Below are 25,065 nucleotides of genomic sequence, written 5' to 3'. Positions count from 1 at the left end.
TATATAAGTAAGGGCTATTATTCTGTGTTACATATCCCCTCAAATATACTCAATGCAAGTCGAGAGGTTATCATATATATGTTCGGCAATTTATCAATTGAAGTTTACTTGGCCATGGAGAACATATTGAATATTGTGAAAAGTGGTCATCATGCTTAATAGGTCATAAATTGGAGTGGTATTTGTAACTAGCAATCGATGTATTTGACAATGTATTGAATTGACAATACATGTTTCTATGGATGAAATTCTGCAAATGTCGCTTTCACTCAATGGGTAGACTAGTATATTTCGGTCGTATGTTATTGAGCCTTTTTATCATAATGTTCATAAGAAAACCTAGGGAAGGGCTTACTCAAGTGTTGATTCAAGGTTTTCACTATACATGGATTTAAAAATGAAATGAACTCACCAATTGATTGTTTTTGCATGATGTACCAAATGTGGGTTTAATATGTTGTAAGCGACATTGACACACATAATAGGTGCACATTCATACACACATTCTCTTTAAGAAACTAGACTTTACATGGAATCCACAAGATATGGTGGTGATTAGTCAAAGTCTTGGAGACACATTGGTTGGGCTATGGATTCCATGCATTGTAAGAATACTCACATGGTCATGGAAACCATAAGTCTCAATAATGATACAATAAACTCACTCAAAGAAACACTTTTGATCATGATTTTGCCACTATTCTATTACTAGCTAAACAAAAAAGTCATAGGACCATGTTTTCAACTCAAGGCTAAATGTAAGTAGAGGTATCTTTCACATTGATGAGAGACGAAGTGGCTATTCTAATGCTGAAGTTCAAAATTGCTTATTGTGGATTTATTGACAATGTTTGCTATTAATTGGAAAGGAGCATGGAGCATCCTATGGTATATACTTTTGACCTAGTATAACACCTTCGATATAAAAAGTGTGGTCGCCAAAGCGGAAAAAAACTCTGATAGTTCTCTTCAATACGAGAATCTAGTCCGTGAAAACTAGGTTACAAAAAAACTCTTGAAATTATGTCAGATTTCGGTAACCAGGCGTGGCATTTTAGGAATGATGGGGCAACAAGGGAGGAATGAGTTGAGCTAATGTATATAATATGTACATATAAATTGAGATGCAGAGAGCAAGGGATAGATGGATTGGCCATGTCAAGAGCTCACCAAGAAGTGGGGGCATTTCTTCAAATATTTACATTTCCAGCTGAGGGGCATCGGTGAAATAAAGGGAAAACTCAGGTTAAAAAGGAACCAAGAAGAAATCAGGGAAATCAGAGACGAAGAGGAAGCAGAAGCAGAATCAGAAGCAGAAGAAGAAGAAGAAGAAGAAGAAGAAGAAGAAGCGATGGATTGATTTATGACGTAGCTCGGAGAAAGAAAGAAAGAAAAGATAGAGCGAGAGATGGGTTTCTCTGGCCTGTCCAACCCTTCTATTTGTCTGTTTCTTCTTCTACTCATACACACCGATCTTTCCATATCCATATCGCTTTTCAAGGATCTATGGCGATGGTCCATGAAGTTATTCGTAGGCTCTGTTCCTGAAGAGAACATGGCCAACCCATCATCTTCTGATTCTTCTGCAGATATGGCGAATTCAGACACCGTCCACCTCTCAATTTCGGGTGAATTCCATTCAGGCGCGTCTGGTTCTCCTCAGCTTTCTCCTTCGCTCTGGGATGAGATCCGTTCATCTCTCCTCTGCTCAAGCTATGGAAGCTTCTCATCTGACGATGATGAGGAGGGAAACCATAATCCAAATGAGGTGGAAAATCCTATCTTTTATCAGGGTGATGAAGGAAAACTTGAGCCCAACCATGATATCGAAGGAAACCTTAATGATGGATCCTGTTCCACTAAGGAAACGAACTCAAATCGGGATGTGTTAACAAACCCTCATAGAGAAACACAGTGTGCGATTTGCCTATCAGATTTCATCCGTGGTGATCCCATTTACATATTGCCACGGTGTGATCATATCTTTCACCAGTCTTGCATGGCAAAGTGGTTGGATCAGCAGCAATCCACATGCCCGCTTTGCCGATCCTCACTTGTCTCGGAAGATCTTTCAATGCGGTATCAGAGGCGAGAGCATGAGCTCGTTGATGAGCTCATCCAATGGTTCTCCTCCTTCCATGGCTCCTAATCCAAAATGCTGACCCTAAAGGTTTTGATACACTCAATAAACCCTGACATTGTACTAATCCTAAGATGTATAGGCTACCTCAAACCTAACCCTAAACAGTTTACTATAGGCTCCCTATATTCTAACTTCAAAGGGTTTAGTATAGGCCCCCTAAACCATAACCCTGAAGGGCATAGTATAGGGCTATCTAAACCCTTAAACTAAATGGTTAAGTGTAGGCCCCCCCAATCCCTAACCCAAACCAAAAGCATGACCAGGTCCTGAACCCTGAATATGGCCTTTGGTGGCAAGACTTCTGGAACAATGCATCATGGAATATATATTGTGCATTTGATTCTTTTGATTGTTCACAATAAAGATTGTCAGTCATATTATAATTCATGAATAAATATTTGGGCTGAAAGGAAGAACCGCCATAGCCATTTTGAATTAACACTTTGTAGCATGACTCAGATCAGAGGTATGGTGGGATAACAAGCTGAATTATTCGACCTACCTCTTCGCCTCCATAAATAAATAGGCAAGAAGAAAGTTATACTGCAGCATATCATTCTAAGAGACATACAAAATACTGTGGGGTTGACTGTAACTGCACAAGAATGTGCTTGTTTCTAAACGAGCTATGCTTGCATGCAGGCTCTTTACTTTGCTCCTGGTCTAGGTTACAAGAACACTCAGCATAGATGCACTGTGAATTGGATTGTTTCCATCTAAAGAACCAGTAATTTTTGGCATTTTTGCCATAATGATTGGAACTTGTTGCCAGTCTACATTTGTGTAATTTTCTTGACCGAAATTGACAGAAATGAAGAGTGGCCTTCCCTAATTGTTGATATTTTTTTGTTCATTTTTTAATTGTAGATAATGCTTTGCATTCTGCAGTTGTTCAAGGTTGTAATCCTAGTTAGAATTTTGAATTTTTATTGGAGGTTAGTTCAAAGGATAGAATGTGATCTATAATTCGTTAACATTCCGACACCTTATCTATCCGAACTTGTCTTTGCATTCGGATAGAGTGATGCTTCTGACATTATTTGCATTTGAAGTGTTATTCCAAAATAGTGCCGTCATTTTGCTACATGCAATTTGTTTGGTGAAGAAGATATAAGACCAAGTGAAGACAAGTATAGGCAGAACAGCATACATTTTCAGCTCCTAGTTTGTTCCTCCAGAATCAACCCAGCCAAATAAGTTTCTAGACATGGTTGGATTGCTTTTCATGGGGTGTATACAAAAAATCATTGTGTTTAGTGGAAACAAGAAGTCAAAAGGGGTGTAGAAGAATTGATTGCTTCCTAAGGATCCTCTATTTCAATGATTTGCTTTTCTTTATCTTTTCCATCTCTCTCATGAGATTGGTGGGCATGTTTCTAATATAATAATTATGCTGTAAATATTCTTTGTGGGTTTTCACATCACCACTATTATAATGGTACGCCAAAAAGTGAATGTATGAGAGAGAGAGAGAGAGAGAGAGGAGCTTTTGTAGATATTGTTTGGACACAACCCCTTGTATAGCTTGAATTTTCCATTGGATGATGATTAACAACATGACAAACAATAGTGTGCTTTGAGTTGGAGTTGCACTATTCAGTGAGACACAAGCGAGACAACCGCCCTAGATTCCTGCACTTTTAAGTAACTTTCTCACGATTGTCACGGGATGCTACTAACACAACCGTCCAATGATGTATACCTTTTGTTAAATGAAATGTAAATGTGAAGTGACTCAAGTGTTCCTTCTTGACCATAATACATGTATTTCCTAGTTGCGTCATTGCGAAAGGGGCACAAGTGTGTCTACACCCTATTATTGGCAAGACAAGGTAAGGCGTAGCTAACTAAGACAAACCTCTCACTTAACCTCTTTTACCATCACGTGTCATTAAAGAAAACAAAGAGACAATCCAAGACTTATGTATTTTGCTTAACTAAACAAGTTAATGCAAATAAACATGACAAATCTCAATGCTTCTTATGTTCATACCAACCATGCTCGATGCAAAGTTGAGGTTATGCATGTAAAGGTTTGACCTTGTCCTAACGTAAATAATAAGGATTAATGGAAGGGAAAGCAATATAAGACGAGTATCTTTAGCCCTAGAAATGAGTAGGTGAAGAAGCAACTCAAAAGAGCCACCCAAAACATTCTACACTTTCGACGGTTGCAATTGGTTGTGTAGGCATTGTGTATTTCAATGTTAGAATCATTTAATTTGCACCGTCTATCAAATTGTCATAATGCTTTACACTCGAGATTGTGTTGTAGCTTTCATGTTTATGCTATATATTCATCATTTTAAGGAGTAGTTTGTATGGGTGATCGATTTTGCTTGAAATGCCCTTGAATATACAAACATATAACAAATAGGTGTTTCATGAATTCAATCAATTGTTCGACCTATTACAAATGGATTTGCTTAAGTTGACTTATTTGAACAACTATTTATTTTAGCTTTCGGAGCTAAGTTTTATTATCTTCTATAGTTTTTTGAGGGAATGATCTACATTAATACATGCTATTATTGTCAATGTTTACTTTTTTAACTGTATGTTTTGTGATAGTAGATGCCATCCTAAAAAGTGTGCCATTTTTTGCATTATATGTTCCATGTTAACTTGGACCCTTCCCTCCAAAATGGACCAACCTTGTTGCAAAACAAATCACCACAAAACTCTAGAAAACAAAAAAACAAACTCATTTGTCCAAAGTCATCAAAAGCATTTCTCCTTATCGAGCTAACTAATCTATAACAAATAGTGATTGAATATGATTGTCTATAAATCACTAACACCGCCCTCTTACAAATGAGTTATTCACAAGTCTATTGTTTTTCTTGTTTGTAGTTTCATTGTGTTGGATGACTCGTGATCAATTGGGTTATTTGTGAGCTTTATTTATTTACTCTGATTAATAGGACATGGATTACACATTGTATGCTCACTTAAATTAAAGCCAATTATGATATAAAACCATAGGTTTAATAGAAGCAGGCATGGATAATTCGAACATAATTAATGAAATGATTGATTCATCTCAATCTTTAATGCATGAATCATTGCTACCTTCCACTTTGATGTTCCTTACCTATTGCAACCTAGAGTTTTTATTGTGTCCAAATTATGAACAATGCTATCATGGTTGTTTTTCAACATAACACTTGGTTTTATGAGCACTTCTACCATCTAGATGCTTATTTACCTACATGGCCCCTTTCAAGAGGGATTTTGAATGGTGTAAAGACCAAACGTTTGAGCATGTTGGCAGTTACGTGCACACACCACTATATAACACATTTCACATCAATGGTCTCGATGAGTGACATGATTTACTGATTGGTTTATGTCAAGATGGATTGATTTATGATGCTTTATTTGATTCAGCCTAAGAATCAATAGAACCCCAATAAATTCTCTTGAAGTAAAAAGAAAAAGAAGCTTTGTTTGGCCTAGATAAAAGTGAGAATGAAGGCAGGGGTATTTTTGATATTTTCCTAAAGTAAGAAGAACATAGGAGATCAACAAAATTTACATAGTGTGAACCATACGTACCATACGCGCATTCGAGTATGATAAACACAGTAGAAGTATGGATAATGGTACCATACTTTTGTATTCAGTATTTTTATTATAAGGTAAATTGTTTTTTCCAGGTAAGAAAGTTAGTGTAAAAAACAAACATACGTTTTCATTCGTATGAAAAAGAATGTTTGCCAATGCATTCGAGTATATTACGTACTATGGTTACAAAAAGATTTAGATAAAACGCAGAGTGAGAACAGAGAGAGACTGTGAAGTGATGAAGTAGTGAGAAGAGGTTTTTTTGCTTCTTCTTTTTTTCAGGGTTCTGTTAAGCCACCATGGCATCATCAGAGACTCTGTTTCTTCACCCCATCTTTCCCTCTGCCTTCCACAGCAGCACCAGCTTTAGTCATGGCAGTAGAAGTAGTATCCTTGTCTCTTGGAACCCTAAAAGAAGGAGGAGCAGCAGCAGGTCGATCATTACAATCTCTTCCTCCACCCCATCTTCGCCGTCCACTGATGAATCATCATCATCATCATCATCATCAACAACGACGACGACGAATACTTCCTCGGAAAGGCCTATTTTACGCAGGCCCCCCCCTGTTTTTGTTCTGAATGAGAAGCCAGTGAGGCAATTGCAAGACGAGAGGAGGAATCCGGTAACACAAGAGAAACGGAGCATAGGGGAAGGGGACCGTTTCTCGTCTCTAACTACCTTTGATCCCAATCATCGGAGCGGTTGGTCTCTCTCTCTCTCTCTAAACTGGGTGCTCGCGCTATTTTATTTTTATTTTATTTTTAGTTTTACTTTTGATGAATGGGTAAATACCCCATTTTTGTTGTAAACCAATTGTCTCATGGGCCAATTTTGGTCTTAGAAGATGTTAATATATCTTTCTTTCTCTCTCTCTCTCTCTCTCTATGTCTGTAGTGGGCCCATAATCAATTTAGTGCTTTGTTTGAAGAAAGTGCTGCTTGACCAGAGGCAAAATAGGTCCAGTTGTCAAGAGGTGATGACAGTATGGTGAGGTCTTCACATTGTAGTTTTCCCCTAGTAATTCTCCCTTTGTTGGTCAATCATCCGATAAGTAACCAACCAACAGGCCTTGAGTTTGACTATAAAAAAGTAAGTGTTGGGTCATGTTCAGCACCTATGCATGTTAGTTCATCAGCATCTTTCTTTACCCTCAATGCCTTGTATTTTAAGGTTTTAGCCTCTGTTTTTCTATGTGCTCCGCTTCATTTACTTTGTTTTAATTTTTTTGCAATCTGCTTTATTTTTTATCTTATTTTAGGTTTGGGCTATCCACTCATTAGGATCTATGGTTTATTATGTGTTCAAATATGTTTACTTTTATCTTTTGGGTTTAATTATATTAATCATTCCACTTTATATTCTGAGCTTGGAACATGATAGCATATCTTGAAAGATAAATGCACTCTCATATTACAGGTTATGTTGCTTTGATTGGAAAACCCAATGTTGGGAAAAGCACCCTTATGAATCAAATAATTGGCCAGAAACTATCTATTGTTACCAACAAGCCGCAAACAACACGACAACGAATACTTGGCATCTGTTCTGAAAACAACTATCAGGTGTGTAAATACTATCACTACTAGATAATCTTATTTATATGTATGTCTTAGTAGTTGCTCAATGGACTACTGCCTTTTAGGTTGTCTTACATTGTGTGTAGGACTTATGGTAAATATTTATGCAATGATATTTTTTTCCTTAATTCATCATGGTGTGAAAATGATACTGCATGGTTTTATTCTATTTCATTGTTGCACCTTGATAATGATATTGGAGTCCAGTTGGAATTACTATACAAATCTGGTTTATGTGAAATCATTTGAGCTTCTATTGGGCAAAAAACGGTTGCTTTGTTACAAGAACTCCTCACCTTGGTTTACTTTCCCACTTCTATGGGGAAGAGAACACTTCAATATTATCATATTTTCAGAGATTCAGTTTAATTAATTATTTATGTATAAATTTATGAGTGCGTACTACCCCTTCTGAAATATTGTTAAGCAGTGCATTAGTGAAATCGTATTTGGTCTATAAATATTTTTTATCCCTGCTTGTTTGGTAACAGATAATCTTCTATGACACACCTGGCGTGATTGTGAAGAAAATGAATAAGCTGGATGAAATGATGATGCAGAATGTACGAACTGCGGCATTAAATGCTGATTGTGTACTTGTTATAGTGGATGCTATGGAAGCTCCTCAGAAGGTCATTTATCATTTTTCCTTTTAATATACGCAGCAATATGTTTCTTATATTGTTATTTTTTCTCGCAGCTACCATTTATTTTTAATACATGATGTATATGAATGTTTAGAATCTGGTGTCGATCTTTTCTTTGCATGCACTTAATCCAAAGCTGAATAATGAAGTTGTAGCTTTTGTGCTTTTGTTTGGTTGATTTTTCTCTGTTTTTTATTGTTCTTATGGAGGTACATGTATGTATGTATGTGTATGGATGCATGCAAGTTAACACAGACAAACATGCACATAATATGTGGACATGTTTCTTGTCTGGGCACATTGTTTCATAACGCCTTTATGTCTTGATACAATGGTTCTTGCAGGTCATTGACCTACTAGAGGATGGTGCTCAGAATATTGTTCAAAGAAGGCCAAGTCTCTTGGTTTTGAATAAGAGAGACTTAATCAAACCCGGTGAAATTGCTAAAAGAATTCAGGTCATACAATTTATTCAGATGAAGATGGCTTCTCTGTGATATTAGTTCCAAAAAAATTTGAGTTCAATTTTCATGCCGGCTGATGTTGATGATTATTGTGATTTGCTACAGTGGTATGAACAGTTTAGTGGTATTGAAGAAGTTATTGCAGTGAGTGCAAAATTTGGACATGGTATTGATGAGCTGAAGGACTGGATTGTCTCAAAACTACCTGTTGGACCACCTTACTACCCAAAAGTGAACCCTATTTTCTTTACGTTTTACTTTTAAACATATGTGCATGTAAATTTTGACACTTCAATATAGTGTACAGTTTAAATATATCAGTTATATATGTCATTTCGTCATTGTTTAATAGCCATAGAGCCGGAGGATTGGGATATTGAAATATTGTACATGAGAGAGAAGGGAGTGCATTATACACAAATAACTTGCTAAATGACCTGGGACTCCATATTTAAAGGTGCCTCTGTTAGAAGGAAATGATTCATGTGGGCTTGCTTATAGTGATTGCGTAATAATACTGTATATGTGTTGATGTGAGAACAATGGCAAAACTCACATTATTGAATGAATAAGTTGCTTGCCATTCAATCACAAATTACTATATCTGGTGATTACTTCTACTTATCATCCCCCAATAGGAGCTTCATGGGAAATGTTTTTTAACATGCTTTGAAGGCCACCAAGTGAATGTGATAGAACATTCAACAAAGATTTACAATTTTACTCGATTTTGAATGCCTATGATAGGGTCTCCCAAGACAGACAAGGGAAATTTGGTGAAAATGGGCTCTTCACAATGTTGATGTGCTAATCAGTCTTCTCAGCGCATGGTGATGATTAGTGGTCAAAATATTGCTTCTTGAATGCTGGTTAGATAGGGTGCAATCTTGCATTGGTAACTCTTCTTGGGGTGGTTCATTTCCATCAGGGCAAGAAGAAAGTCATTACTGACATGTGAGCATGCATATGACTCTGCCCGTATGTGGAGAATGATACCAGAATGGTTTGCTGGGCTGCTCTTTGTTGGCACTAAGATGGCTGCAGCCCCATTGGTCATATCTGCTGGCACTTCTGAAGTTGATCGAAGACCCTGATGCCCTACAGAAGCTATCCCCTTGGTTAGCTGTAGAACTTTCTAGTCCTTTTGTTATGCACAGCATCACGAAGAGGCAGTCTACTGTTTTAAGAGGCCCAAGTTTGCAAAAGTGATGTTTTAAATTGTGCCTTTTCTAAAAATAGGGGAGCTTTCAAATTTGATTTCAAAGTGTTAGTTCATAACTAAATTTGCAAACAAGAAATAATGCATCTCAATTGTGCGTTGCAACACTGTTTTTCTGATTATTGATGGCACACTATTCCAGGAGCATATGAGTGATCAGCCAGAGAGATTTTTTGCATCTGAGATAATCCGGGAGAAAATATTCTTGCAATACAACAAGGAGATACCTTACGTTTCTCAGGTGTGATGCATTTTTTATTGCAATATTTTGCAAAATTATATTATGCTCAGTCTACCTCAAGACTTACCTCCTTTCACATCTTTTTTTAGGTTAACATACTAAAATACGTTGAGAGGACGCCACCTGCAAAAGATTTTGTGGAGGCTGAAATCGTTGTCGAGAAAGAGTCTCAAAAAGCAATAATGATTGGAAAGGTATATTACGCATGAATTAATGTATGATAATGTAAAATTTCCAGTGATTTATTTTAGTCATCACTAAAGCCAAAGAAAAATAAACTTGTCGTCATGGAAATATTAATTAATGTTTCTTAAAAGAGAAAAAAGGCTGCATTATGCTGACTTGAGCAGCTATAGTTTTGTAGTTGTATGTAACTTGTGGTTGGTATCATCACACATCAAACTATCTGCCAGCGCATTTGGATCAAGCTGAGTTATATATTAATGTTGGGGAATATGTAGGAAGGTGCTGCCTTGAAAACTCTGGCAACTGCAGCTCGGCTTGATATCGAGGATTTTGTTGGCAGGGCCGTCTATCTAGAGGTAATGAAAACTTCAAACAGTCTACTCTACCATTTACCAATTATAATCTGACTATTATTATGTGTATGCTTAGTTTCATTGGGGACTATTTGTGACAGGTTTATAGTTGTTAAAAACATGTATTTTATGTATAGAATATATTTTAGAATACTTTGAAGTATTATATGCATTCTATATTTTAGAACTGCCATTTAAAAATGTTTCATGTATTCTATGTATTTAAAAAGTATTTGATCTTTCCGAAAAAGTTTTAAATAAAAATAAATTAAAATTTGCCAAAAATCAATTGTTGAAAACTTGAATGCATTACAAATATAAGAAGTATTAAACATATTCTATTTTCATTCTACACGTTTAATGTGTTTATATTTAGAATGCATATTCCAAATATTTAAAAAAAAGGTAAAATACTTTCAGAATACATAGGATATATATTGTACATGTATTGGATGCTAAGTATTCTACAATTGTGGACAGGTTAAAGTAAAGGTTAAAGAAGATTGGCGAGCAAATGAAGGCCTTCTGAAATTTTATGGTTACAGTACATAATCAGCCTTTCCTGATACACATTCTCAACCACGGGTATTTTCGAGACAATTCTAAGATGCAAATGAATTACACGATTCTTGTGAAAAGATGCAGAAAGTGAATAATACCCTCGATTCACCCTTCTGATGCCCTTTGTCTCAAAATATCAGTTGCGAAGGCCAAATGGGAGAGAAGACTAATAGATATGGCAACGTGAATCATTACTCGAGATTGCTAGATTGTTGGGGTGTAAAAGAGAGCAATCCAAAGTTTTCTTGTTTTCAAGAATCGTGTAAATCAGAAATTCACAAGATCGGTACAGAAACTTCAATAAGAGTAAGATTGCTCTAATCTTTTTGGCATCCTGTATTGATGAAATTGTTATGCATTTAAACTTCTCCAGAAGATTGTAAACTCAGACTTTGTTGTAACAATTGTAAAGCTTATGCAAAAGAAGGTTATTGCATTCTAACAAAATTTGTTGAAACCTAGTCCCAACGACATTGGTAAAGCTCAATGTGTTATGCTAGATTATCCAATACATGTTATTGACTTAATGAGACAGTTATCGTGTATAGCTTGTTGTATTTGTTCAATTTTTACAGAAATAGCTCTATAATTGTTAAGACACTGAAATGATACTCAGTCAAAAGAGTATATGCAAATAGTAGATATTGCTATAAACTACAATAAGTATAAGCCCGAGTATTTTTACAACCAGTGATAGATATAACTGAGAAGCAATGTTATGATAATTAAAATTAGTAGTAGTTTTATGCCCCAATATGATTTATTGACAGTTTGTTCTAATTCCAACCTCAAATTGGCTTTTAAGGAATCACTTACATTTCCATGACCTTATATGGAATCCCTTATAATTTAGGGGTTAGACTTACAAATAGAGGAGTTTGACGTTTCCATGACCTTCTAACATTGTTAGTGGTGCTTACAGTCAATAGTTCACCTTTGACAACATAAGAATATCAAGCTAAAAAACATATTCAATCATATATTTCGTCTAGTAGTTCTTGTGTTTACATGTCAATGAGTTCAAGGAACTTACGTAGTTATTGTTGATTCTTCAACAAAGAAACATGCATTACAACAAGAATTCAATCACATTCTAAGGATTCTGAAATCTCATCAAATACATATATTTTGTTGAATAGACAACAAGATTCCAAATAAAATTCTCAGGTTTCTGCATGACTTCACAAGGAGATACATGATATTCATGTCCATCAAGAATCTACAACACCATCAAGAAAATACTAATGGTACGTCACAACAATTAGACCTAAGATCAATATCCATACACACAAGCTACAATTATCCATACAATTACCCAATTCACACTCAACATAAAATTATCCATACACAAGCTACAATTATCCATACAATTACACAATTCACACTCAACATAAAATTATCCATACAATTGTGTAGGATGGCAAGTTGGTATTGCTTTATTTTGCAATAGCAATGAATGAGCCCTTATGAAGACATACGTGGAGCTACCTACATGGACCTAAAGTTATGCATTCCTTATTTGTTCTTTTCCAGTGAACCTGAAATGTTCTTGTTTGGGAACAACCATCATATGGATAAAATGTGTGACATCATTATTGATACTCTCTATAATAGAGCCATTTTCGTGCACAAAAATGAATGGGATTATTGTTGCCGTTGAGGTTTTATTTACTTCAACTCCATATTGTACACAAGATAACAAAATTGGAATAATTTTATGCATGTATTTACATGGCTAATGCATATAGCTTATGAAAACCTAATCAACTTTTGCAAGAAGAGATTACAAACAAGGATGCTCACATAAAAGCTGGGAATGTCCTTGAATTAGATAGACAAGCTTGGCCCATCATGCCCAAAGTGCCTTTCTTAAAAGAATGCCATTTCTTTTATGAGGTGATTTTGCACATAAATTGACCCAACACTTACAGGTTGCTTGGGCACCTTCCTGTTTGAAGACATCATCATCATGGTCTGATTTAAGCTTCCTGTTTGAGCTAACCCTGAATGTCCATTGTTCTATGGCCATATGCTACTATTTTATCCTACATGAAATTAAGTAATAAGGGTGTTACTACAAAGTTTGTTGATCAACATATATATTATGTAGAAGTTACTATCACCATATATCATATACATGAGTGATGTATCTAGAAGGAAATAACTAGCTATGCACAATAGCATTCAAATACACATTGCAACAACTCTTTCATCCTCACATATCTTCACAAAAGTATTCCTTTAATGCACCTTATTGTACCTAAGAACTTCAAATACACATCGAATTGACTCTTACATCCTTCCATCTTCACAGAGCATTCCAGCATTACATGCATTGCATTGTTTGTAGCTTCATCTTACTACATGTAAGACATTGCTTCATCATCATATTACAACATGCCTTGAATCATTAAAAGAGGATTGATATGCGACACTTCAATGAGAATGGCACAATAGATCACTCATATGGAAGTTGGAAAATATCATTGTAATATGACGATTGATTGCATCCTCAAAACTCTACTACAAGAAATGATGTTACATATATGTCAAGTTAATACAAAGGGCTTACAACAACAGACCACGGTAATCTTTTTAATATATACTCCATATTAGTTGGTAAATTGAAGAGCATCTTTTCTGTCCGATATTTTGCTTTACTTACGCTTATCTTTCTTTTACTTTCTTGACCTGTAAGCACTCGATGTGAGGATAGAATTAACATCAACACCATTTGATCGAGTTTTAAGGGTTGGCATCAATTTTGGATGAGGAAGATGAGGTGGTCTGCATATTGAATATGAACCCCTATTTTGTTTCACCATAATCCTGATCTCATTTCATCAGAATTACAGATCTTAGTGAATATACATGCAACCTTCATGGCATGATCTGAAAGTGAATCACCCACAACACTGAGTTGGGATATATTATAGAGTTCTATAAGACCTCATCAATGCGAGTTCACACTGATAGGAGGAGTTTGAGGGTGAGAATTCTCATCACCCACCATATCGAATTCATCAACAGCAAGATTCACAACATCATCCCAAGGAGTCTGGGAAGCTATAAACAAAGTCAAGGTCCAATGTTGCTATTCATTCAATTTGATACAAACTCAAACGCATTTAAACAAAATAAAACAAAACTCGAAATAAAATCAATCTAAGTTGTCCAAGGATACGATCACTTCTCCACATATCGGTTATTCCAACAACTGAGTCTGAAAGAAGCCAGTAATCTGAATCAACCTGTATAAAAAGTAAGGACAGAATTAATATACAGAGATCATTTCAGCCAAGTGGGAAGCTTGTATCCATTCAGAGGATTGCGCGGTTTAAAAATGAACATTATTTGGGGAATTTTATGAAGGATTTGGGTAAATTTTCCTAATAATGTATTAAAGAATAGGATCACCTCCGCATATGACTTACATTCACATCCGATGGAAGGATCCTCATAATTCCTCCGATGTCTTGATGATGAGGACTAGCAAGTCCAGATCCAAAGGAGTCTGCTGCATCGAGCATCTCTGGCAACACATGGTTCACACATTGTTCTGGGAAATTTGCTTTACTAATCATCTGCGTTTCCTGTTGATTCATAGAAAGAATGAGCAGAACTTTTGACAAAAAAAAAAAACAGATTCCTAGGATGTTTATGATTTTTTTATTATCAATCATCCAAACTTTCGTTTTTTTATGAATGAAAAATAGATACAAAGTACAAAAAATCATCAAAATTCAGTGGAAATATGATATATATTTCAGACAGATATTTTGGTCCAATTATATAGGTATTTCCAGCAGGAAAGTTCAAAATTTGACCCCTGCAATTTTAGTCAAGGGTACCTTTTTTCCAAACACCCCATGAGTATGTATGGTGTCTGAAATCATTTGAGTTTTTGTTTCAGTTGAACCAGTTGTGAGCATTGTGTCGACTGGTACTGTTCTGGCACATCCCATTTCCTCAAATTTCTCTTCGAATTGACTGCACAAAAAAAGATATGGCCACATAACAGTATGGCAATTATTTGGACCACATGTCTATGACATAATCTAATCAAAGTTAGGAATGTAAAAATGATGTGCATACCTCACTAGGTAAACATCTATGGGTCCTGTCACACTTTGCAACAGTATTTGGTATCTCTTCTCCGGATATTCAACACCCTAAAATGGTCAAGGAATTTCTTTTTTGGACAATTTCCTAAACATATTTGCACAAAAGACAAACTCTTTTTTTCATGCATTTGAATCACAATATTTTATAATAAGCCTTGTCGGTTTTACCTCATTCGGATCAGGCACTTCTAGCGTGGTTCCATGCGGTGCCTTTATAGCAATCAGAGTTTGATTCTATACCAATAAAAGTTTCATTCACTCAGAGGTTTTCTAGAAAAAGTTAACGTAGATCATAGATCTCCTATATAAATGAACATCTTACCTGAAAACATTGTAGGTTTTTTATGTCTTCTTCAGTAACATAAAGCCATCTACATAAGTAAAGAAAAAATCAGGAAAATCGCAGCCACTAAAAGGTTCTAGATTATAAATGCAGAAATTTAAAAGAGAAGAAAGGATACTGTTTATTGTTTTCATCCTCACTAGCTATCCTCAATCGTTCTTGTGTTTCTCTGAAAACATTTTTTTTCACAGTCTTTTAAGTTGACGGGGAGAAAAATGAAAACCCACACATACCATATGAAGGATTTGCAACAGCATATTACCTAATACAATGGTCAAGTTTCCTCTCTTGTAGAAATAACCTTTCAACCTCTTCCTGTGATCAAAACACATTTTTGAGAATTAGGGTTTAATGTTTAATTAAAACTAAACAAAATAGATTTATGGACATTGTTGCGATTTTTCTACCTTTAAGAATCCAGATTCATTGATGATACTACTGCATTCAGTTGAAGAATTTAAACCCCTGTAAAGCCATGTATGAAACCTCATAAAATGCAACCCCTCTAAAAAAATTAAACTATTTTCAAACCTGATTATAAAACAACTATATAGCTTACTTCCACTGTATTCTGTTTTTCAGTTTCTTTTCGATAAGTCCGACACCTTCCAATACGTTAGTAATATCGTAAATTCTCCTCTTTTGAACCTGAAATTCATTTAAACTGTTAATGATGTTCTAACCATAGCCTTCTTCATATGACTGTTTCAATTATGTTAATGATGGTTAAGCCATGTTTAGAAAAAGTATTGGTAATAACTAACCCCTAACATATCAGCTGCTTTATTCAGATCAAGAACTCCATCATCAGCTTCCTTTATTAGTTTTACAAACTTTTTTGTGAGTAATCCTGAGGAACAAAAGAAATACATATATATACTTTAGATTAGACAAAATTCAAGAAAAAGCAAAACAATAAATGAACTAAAGGTTTCGCCATTACCAAGCGAATTGTCATAGCGGCATGAACTGATGGGCGTCTGAACTTTAATTGCCGGAGAAACTGATATGAATTCAACAAACAGAAAAAAAAATGTTGACTACTACATGAAGATTTAGTTTATTTTCAAAATAACTGATGGGTTTATAAAGGAACTCCAAAATACACCCACCCCCCCACTCTCCCAAGTTTTCCTTATCCCCTGAAACAGCTTTGGTCAAGCTCCTAAAGCATGAGCCTGTGATTGCTCAAGTAGCACATATAATGGGCTCATTTGTGGGGGTTGACTACGGGTATTTCAGAGGAATAATGAAACTCAATGTCATATGGGGAACTAATAGATAATAGATATTTTTAGCATCCATAGAGAGGCCAATTTTGACTCATGGGAACTAATGAAAAACCTGGGAGGAAGGGTAGGGGTATTTCAGAAATTTTACAATTCTTTTGATATTAATACCTGCACTTGGTACAGGTGTCTGGGGTTCCATTTTTGTGTTTCTAGTACCACGCGGATTTTTCCGGCTGTTGAAAGTTTCTTTACCATCAGATAAGGGCTGCCCACATGACCAATCGCACGATTTCATGATTCTCAATGGACCTTGATTCACCTAAACAATTAACAATAGAACAAACATGAAGCGAGGAAATATATCTATCTATTTATTTATATATATGTATGTATGTATGCATATCATATATCATTCTCTATATGTAAAACATTTTCAAATAAAGTTTGTATTTTTTGTATATGTTTACAAGAATTGTTGTTTGCACATAATGTTGCTATTGTTTTATTTATCATATTCTTGAAGCCACATCACGAACTGTTGAAAGAGCCCCATGCTATACATAGATACATGTATTAGGGCCCAAATGTGTTCAGAAAGAGCCACTCGACCTTCTAATAACATTGTTTAGAAAATGATGAATAAAGAAAATGTTTTCCATTTCTATATTTTGAGCCCTTGTGTTAATGCAACAGCCTAAAAGTAGAGAGAGAGAGAGAGAGAGAGAGAGAGAGAGACGGAACCTTGAGATCATAGACGAATGTTGATGATGATGTATCCTCGATGTTGCACAATGATGATGATGATGATGATGTTGTAAATGAGTTCCAAATCACAATTCGCAATGTGATGATGTTCTCTTCAGTTAACGCGTCGATTTCTCCTTTGGCGATGTCCTAACCACCACAATTCGCAATGCATAAATGATGACGCTGACAACAACGATGGATAATGGTGACGACGTTGATGACGATGATGAGTGATCAAATATGAAGATGGAACTATTTTTATCACCCGTCACAAGGCTTGATGCTTCTGCGTTGCTCTGATTCTGTTCTGTTTTGCTCTGGGTTTGCTCTGTTCTGCTCTGCTCTCCCCTGCTCACAGGAGGAGGAGCCCGCACTCCTCTCTGCGTTATCTGCAGGATCAGAGTAGTGAAGCAGATCTGTTTTTGCTCTGCACAAATCGCAGAAGGGATAAGAGAGAGAGAGAGAGAGAGAGAGAGAGAGAGAGAGAAATTGGCGGCAAGCAAAAGAACATAAAATAGAAAAGTTACAGAGAGAGAGAGAGAGAGAGAGAGAGAGAGAGCCAAAATTTAGCACCTCAATGAATGAACGAATGAATGGGAAAGAGAAAGAAAAAAAGAGAAGAAGGGAATGAAGGAGTGCGTTTTTTTAAAAATGTGTTAAGGTTCATAGAAATCTCTGGACCAGGATTATGTGATTATATGTCCACTCTCCTATTCTCTCAAAATCAATCAATCGTCCATTGGATCGCCATAATCTACATTACACTATATGTGTGTGTATGTGTGTCATACAGTAGATGTGTGTGTGTGTGTATGTGTGTCATACAGTAGATGTGTGTGTGTGTGTGTGTGTGTGTGTGTGTGTGTGTGTGTGTGTGTGTGTGTGAATTTGTGTGCCTCGGCATCTATGTATTATCTATGTCTAGCGACATGGCTTCCAAAGTTATCCTCACCAGGCAATACCACGACAAGGAAGAGATTTTGGCATCTTTATCGATAGAGTGGTAACGATAGAGTGGTAACGCGCATTCGAGAAGTTGTGGTAGGCATTTGAATTTACCAAAGTGACAAGCACACTATCTAAAGGTGGGTGAATTCAATCATATCCAAAATTATCAAGGGATTTCACAATCCAACATGCGTAGCCATTACAAGATCCCGAGCGACAACTAATAATCGAGTGGTGATATGTGCCAAAGAGTACAAAAGGTGCAAGTTACCATGTATTGGCTAATAATCAACATGTGGGAGGTAACTCGCACAATGGCACGAGCTGTCTAGTGGTGACAACAATCCAAAATGACATAATCGTCCAAAGATGACAAAAGGTTACCTGGATTGTTTTGAAATCCAAGAAATGGGTACAGATGATTTGCTCGAGTTGGAGAGTTTGTGAGCTCTATCATTTACAAACTTCTCTAGTTTTATCTACCTTAACATGACAAAAAGAATACATGGCAATGGTATTGGGGTGAAGGATAATAGGCCACACTCCTATTAGGGTGCCCAAGAATGGATACCTTTGTTCCCATGTAAAATAATACTCTATTGTAACAAGGGCCAACTTCTACATACTCTTTGTATACTCTTTTCTTCGCTATTCATGTTAAGTTTTTGTCATACCTAGATTAGCCTAGATTAGTTCCTCTCCTTTCCACATGCAATCTGAGGTTGGGAAGCCTTTCCAAGTGAATCATTTCCCCAACGTGTTAAAGGGAGAAGTTTTGGGGTTGAAGGGTTAGGGAACAATGGATGACACAAGAGGCATGGAGTGTGGAATGTGGGGTGGTGAGTAGGAATCGGCAACGGCTCGGTTTAGGCTTAGCCGGTTTGGCCTTATCCAAGCCAAACCGGCTAAGCCTAAACCGTTTAATGGTTCTCAAACTTGAACCAAACCAAACCGAACCAGTCCCTAAACTGGTTTAGGCTAAACCGGTTTAGTCTAAACTGGTTTAGGAAACGGTTTGGAAAGCGGTTTGGGAAGCGGTTTGGATTATTGTAACTTGACAAATTGAAATATATGTTAAATCCTCCTAACCCTAAACAAGTAAAACACTGAACAATTAGTGAACAAGTAAAACACTAAAGACTTGATGAAGACCGATAAAAACAAGTAAAACACTGAACAATTAGTGAATTTAAGGACGATTGAAACAGTTTGCAAGGATCAAAATGTCTCTTTAGTACCAACAATAGCATGAAAACAAAATCAATGAAAAAGAATTTAAAGAAAAACAAGACAAATGTCTCATAGTTTAAAAAAGACTAGAAAACTTACAATGAGAAAATGTAAATGTTTACTATTCAAAAAGTGTAAGAAATCATTAGTTGTTCGAGTTGGTTATATTCCAACCATTTTCACTTGTCCAAATACAAGTATTCAATAACATCATCCTCTGCCATCATCTCTTCTAAATTGATATCTAAACTATTATAGGCATCATTAATATCTTCCGGTAGAGGAATGTTTACATTGTCAAGCAAATCTACCCAAGATCGTATACACATTTCTGCCTTGAAAGTGCATGAATGCAACCGGTACCTATCTTCAAAGTTATCACGAGCTTCGGAGTTAGCTTCCTCTGAAGGCACCGATGAAGCTGGAATTGCTAAATAATCACATGCCATTTTGTACATCCTTGGAAAAGTAGTTCTGTTTCAAATGGCCAAAAAAGATAATGTTAGATTGTGTTTCTTAATTACCAACAATAGCAACAAATGTGTTTAATAAAATATGATGCAATATTGATGAAACCTATTTGTAAACCACCAATGTAGAACGTCAGATATGGTAGTCTTGGATCGTGGAAGCTTCAAAAAATCTTCAATTTCTGACCGGATTGATGAATCATGAGATTTCTCATTGGTCATACACCAAAACTCCATATATTCAAATTGAGATCCTTCACATGCATCATTGGGTGGAGAATCTTCGACATTAGGATCATGATATTCTGTAGACTGTAGATTGTGAGTCGTAGTGTAAGACTTAAGTCTTAAGACTGTAGACTTTAACCTTTTTAAGTGTTTTAACTTTTTAAGTGTTTTAACTTTTACTGTGACCTAATTTTAATAATCGGCTTAGCCGGTTTGAGCCGGTTTAGCACAACTTGAGCCGAGCCGAGCCGAGCTCAAACCGTTTAACCCGACTCAAACCTAAGCCGAGTCGAGCCGAGCCGCCAAACCGCCAAACCGGTCTAAACCGGTTTATCTAAACGGTTTAGGCTTGAGCCGAGCCGTTGCCGATTCCTAGTGGTGAGGTGGGTGGTGTATGGCATGGAGGTGGCAGGTCAACACGTGGGTAGTAGACCACGTTGCAAGAGTTGGAGTAGTCAAGACGTCTCCCATTAGTGTGGTAAACTTAAAGAACAACTCAATTGCAATGCCCACAAACCAATGATATGTGGCATAGCGTGGAAACATGGAGGGTCAGATGCATCCATAGTTGGAGTAAAGGCGAAACAAACAATGTATCAACCATAATTTCGAAGTTTGGTTGGCAAGGCAAGGGTAGGATATTAATCAACACTTAGAGGTGCATCACCAGGGCACATAGTAGGGTTTTCATATAGGTCAAAGATGAGGGGGATCATATCAATGGGAGCATGGTACTCAAATGGAGGGGCCTTCGATAGGATTTGGAGTAACATGATGATGCATATGATGCTTTGTATGTCATAATTAGGAATGTTGGTGTACTTACTATGTAAACCCATTCATCCTTTGCAAATCCACCGTAGTATGCTTGAATGGTAGAGATCCATCATGTTGCACCTATTATGGTCTTATATGTAGATCAAAGGTGAGACCTAAACAGGGCAGTCATATCGATGGAAGCATGGATGCTCAAATAGAAGGACCTTCAATGAGATTTGGAAGCATGAGGATGTGTATTGTCACTTGTATGTCAATAGTCAAGAATGTTCAACCTACTTACTAAGCAGGGTTGACTAGTGGTGATAAGGATGGGTGATGGCTTAGGAATGAGGGTGGCTTGTGAGGTGGAGACAGGGGTAGATACCAACCATCATTGGTTTCATGCTAGCCATCTAGGTTTATTTTGTCATTGTCACCTTCATATGCCTTCTCAAGGAACATTCTGGCATATTAACTTATTGCCATTTGATATTCCCGATATTGTTTGATCCCTTCTTATTGGAGTTCGACCAACCAAATCGTTTAATCCTTAGCAATGGCAAGTCTTCCCATTGAGAAGGCTTTGCTCCACGTTGTTTACCAAGTTTTTACTAACTAAATGAACTCACTAAGTCCATCTTCACTGAGGGGCATATTGAGCACGAAGCATTTTGTTAATGCAGGAAGTTTGTGAATAGATGTTGAAAGTAGTTTGAAGGTCTTCCATATTCGGAGTCACATGAAAATAGACGAGGTATGCTAAGTTGAGCAAGTTCATGAAGTCCCACATTGTTAAGATGGTTGTGTGCAAAAGAGTCAACCCTTCCGAGGAAGAGTAGTGGGGAGTGGGCATGGGTATAATTCCTTTGCATCTAGAAAATCCTCAATATTACTTGCTAAAGCAACCACGATAACCTCAATGTTTCCCCAATTTTTCTTTGTAGAGGGGTATGGTCATCGTGGTCATACATGTGTGTGATTGCCTTTTCATATTGCAAGACATGTAGATGGGGTTCTTCGCAAATGCGGTGGTGGTTCTCTTCTTTTCATATGGTCATTATTACAAATTAGCTTCTCATTGTGTGTCCAAAGGGGAATCATGTTTTCTTCTACCACTCTTTCCATTCCTCGACTTTGATCTTGGTTCTATTTGCTTTTGAACCAATAAATGCATCATTACATTTTGAGGATTTTTCTCATGTTGATTGAATTGATCATGGCATAAGTTGGGCCCAACAACTATAATTATTGGTAGTTGTTGTTTAGCCCCTTGTTGTGCTCATTCCTTCCTTATTGTGGCACTTATCCTATTGCATGTTAGACCAAATCTCTTCATGCATTGCAAATCTCTTCAAGCATGAAGACAAATATGAAGATCAAGGAGACAAGATGGGGTGAAACGAGAATACTAGATTGATGTGTCAATGATTGGCGTTGAATCCCTTGAAAGTGACCAAGGAAGTTACAAGTATTTATACTGTGAGTCGAAGTACATGCATTAGAATATTCTGGAACCTTCTAGTTCCAGAACTTTCTAAAAATTCCTAGAACTTGAAACATATAATCTACCAATAATGTACTAAGATATACATAACATGAGCATGTTTTTGGATGTATTGGTTAGAACATAACACTTGACTATAATATACGAGGTAAAGAGTGCAAATCTTGACATGACTATTGTCATGTCCGTGACACCAACATCTGTAGCAACAGAGTCCATAAACAAAGTTAGTAGACGTTGTTTCCCAAAATGACAGGAACAATATACATCCATATTATATGATCTCCATCTTCCCTACAAATGAGCATTGAATCCCATAACCTTTTTAAATGCATTTGCTTCCTGAAAATGACATCAACATTGTTTGTAAAACTTTCATACTGACCACGTAATGTATGAATAAGTAATAACCAGAATTCAACCATTATAACAGAAACATCACGGGTGATTGCACCTTCCAAATTACCCACATTAGAATAGATGAAATTGTCTTCCAAATAATATCATCCCTAAATTGCAAACTATCAATTACAAAATGTTGAACCGTTTGTATATGAGGAGGAACTATGTGAAAGGCTTCCACTATATTCTCCTTTTCATATAACAACAGTTGTCCCTCTAGAATGCCCCACCTAACCGCACCCCAAGTGATCACACAATTAGCATGTATCAATATCAACAGCCTTAATACTCTCTTCCATACTTGCATAAATTTAGGTTGTTAAAAAACGTCAAAGTTATCTCAAATGAAAAAGAAATCAACGATTAAGCCTCAAACATTGGTCTATCTTCCATACTATTTACTTTCAATTCCATCATATTCAATGCTCATACATCTAAATCATCTAGTGACACTATGCAAGGGCCCTATCTCAAACTCACAACAATGTTTTTAAACCATAACAAAAAAAGAGCAAATGGGAGTTTAAAAGCTTGTCCCACCCTCACCTCTTTCCAATTGAAATAATGTACTTAACTTCCTTCTATACTACTATAATGTCCAATTAAATTTCTATAGTATTTACTTGAAATACTTTTTTACTTAATATTCATTTAAATGTTTGCACTATGGGTTCCAACCAATAGAGTATACATATCTAAATATATGCATTCTTTGAGATAATCAAATTGAGAGTCATCTTCAATGTGCAAATCCCATGCCTTACTCACTAGATAAATAAAAATAGTTCAATGCCCAATGTGCTACATGGCATGCATTATCAACGAGGTTGGAGAAGTAAAACATTCTCTGGCATGATCACATTCATTATAACTAAAAAATAGTTTCCTATATATGCAAAGAATGTTTGATGTGCCACATGTCATGCATTATCACATAACATGCATATGCATTTTTGTATGTGCATGGTTGGAGGGCTACTGGCATATTGTGGGATGTGATCATGCATGTAACCTTTGATTAATTCTTCATGCTAGGTTAAAACTATGTTAATCTCAAATTCTATTGACATAGATAGTCCGAGATCGATATGCATGTTTATCCATGGATAATTGTAAACACTTTCATAGTGTACAAGTTTGACATGCTCACCATTACACTTTTCTTTTGTGAGTATTAGGGCAGAATAGTGTTGGGAAAAAGAGTAATGATTCCATGTTTCTACTGTAGTGTCGACACACACACTTGCTTGTCTTATGGTCTAGTGAGCGTGCTTGCGACATATCTATGTTTTATCAATAAACACTACGCATTTGGGAATTTAACGTTATACATTTGTCATAAATGGCAGGTAGGTTTGGAATGACTCAATAGTAATGTGCAAATATACATTGACTGCACATGGAGGTTAATTGTTGCTAGCTAATGGAAGTTCTCTCATTATGCCAAAATCATTAACTTCAACACAACATTGTAATTTCATCGGGAGTAGGCCAAACACAACAAATAGATATTTCTTCGATGAGGGCCATTCTCTAGGTTTGATGATGAAATGGGGAGTTGAGTGCATGGTTGTTTACATACCCGTATTTAACGTTAAAATATGTATAATACCTCATGATTTGTGTAGTACATACTATACCTCAATGTTGTTCAATCAAATATCATGTACATTTGTCCAATATGGTATTTAACATGCATTTGAAAAAAATAGGTATAATACGTATTTATAAAAAAAATGTAAGTAAAACCCAAAGAAAAAGAAAAAGAAAAAGAAAAGATTTTAGTGAAAAAGAAGCCAAAAGAAGGAAGAAAGAAGAACATATGAGACGAGAACAAAGAAGAAAAAGAGAGAAAAGAAAACAGAAACCTGTCCTAACTCAGAGTGTGATCATCGGAGAAGATATTTGAAGAAGAAGAGAGAAACCTATCCTGAATGTGATAATCGTAGATGATTCCTCAATCTATGAAGGCATAATCGTACATAATTACAATTTAAAGTAAAACATCGTGATACACACTTACACTAATTTATAGAATAAGTGAATGTCAATATCCATATTATTACAAGCATAGTACGTAAATTTTGTGTTCATCTAGCATAACATTTGTTTTCCTACA

At 36.2% G+C, this 25,065-nt stretch overlaps 4 protein-coding genes across 5 annotated transcripts; 2 read left to right on the top strand and 2 right to left on the bottom strand.

Annotated features, from left to right (window-relative positions):
* The first annotated feature begins 1,287 nt into the window (after positions 1-1,287).
* LOC147868513 (uncharacterized) lies at positions 1,288-2,982 on the top strand. The gene is made up of 2 exons (XM_087320140.1): positions 1,288-2,669; positions 2,786-2,982. The coding sequence occupies exon 1, from the start codon at positions 1,409-1,411 to the stop codon at positions 2,147-2,149; it is 741 nt and encodes a 246-aa protein (XP_087176266.1). The 5' UTR covers positions 1,288-1,408; the 3' UTR covers positions 2,150-2,669; positions 2,786-2,982.
* Positions 2,983-5,953: 2,971 nt separating this feature from the next.
* LOC147868512 (GTP-binding protein Era-like protein) lies at positions 5,954-11,416 on the top strand. 2 transcript variants are annotated; one of them, XR_015529838.1, is made up of 10 exons: positions 5,954-6,412; positions 7,128-7,273; positions 7,780-7,920; positions 8,280-8,393; positions 8,505-8,630; positions 9,761-9,859; positions 9,949-10,053; positions 10,321-10,401; positions 10,879-11,010; positions 11,043-11,416. XR_015529838.1 is itself a non-coding variant. In XM_087320063.1 (9 exons), the coding sequence occupies exons 1-9, from the start codon at positions 6,010-6,012 to the stop codon at positions 10,948-10,950; spliced, it is 1,287 nt and encodes a 428-aa protein (XP_087176189.1). In that variant the 5' UTR covers positions 5,955-6,009; the 3' UTR covers positions 10,951-11,416. The 2 variants fall into 2 exon arrangements, 1 of the variants encoding a protein (XP_087176189.1); XM_087320063.1 differs by having other exon boundaries at positions 5,955-6,412; positions 10,879-11,416.
* A 2,016-nt stretch (positions 11,417-13,432) lies between these two features.
* Positions 13,433-17,893, bottom strand: LOC147868511 (transcription factor E2FA-like). The gene is made up of 15 exons (XM_087320051.1): positions 17,400-17,893; positions 16,827-16,977; positions 16,370-16,429; positions 16,191-16,276; positions 15,986-16,074; positions 15,834-15,891; positions 15,689-15,741; positions 15,545-15,595; positions 15,406-15,454; positions 15,252-15,317; positions 15,055-15,131; positions 14,811-14,949; positions 14,394-14,552; positions 14,144-14,210; positions 13,433-14,025 (listed from the first exon to the last, which is right to left on the bottom strand). The coding sequence occupies exons 2-15, from the start codon at positions 16,951-16,953 to the stop codon at positions 13,913-13,915; spliced, it is 1,194 nt and encodes a 397-aa protein (XP_087176177.1). The 5' UTR covers positions 16,954-16,977; positions 17,400-17,893; the 3' UTR covers positions 13,433-13,912.
* Positions 17,894-19,743: 1,850 nt separating this feature from the next.
* On the bottom strand, positions 19,744-20,318 carry LOC147868510 (zinc finger BED domain-containing protein RICESLEEPER 3-like). Its single transcript, XM_087333534.1, has 2 exons — positions 20,160-20,318; positions 19,744-20,057 (listed from the first exon to the last, which is right to left on the bottom strand). The coding sequence occupies exons 1-2, from the start codon at positions 20,288-20,290 to the stop codon at positions 19,763-19,765; spliced, it is 426 nt and encodes a 141-aa protein (XP_087189660.1). The 5' UTR covers positions 20,291-20,318; the 3' UTR covers positions 19,744-19,762.
* Between the last annotated feature and the right edge of the window lie 4,747 nt (positions 20,319-25,065).

This window comes from Azolla caroliniana, unplaced genomic scaffold (assembly GCF_043228905.1).
Source record: "Azolla caroliniana isolate FFs.n. ecotype wild unplaced genomic scaffold, voAzoCaro1.0.p SCAF_1, whole genome shotgun sequence".
Lineage (NCBI taxonomy): Eukaryota > Viridiplantae > Streptophyta > Polypodiopsida > Salviniales > Salviniaceae > Azolla > Azolla caroliniana.
The sequence above is the reverse complement of the archived record's forward strand: the minus strand, read 5'-3'. Positions and strand labels throughout refer to the sequence as shown.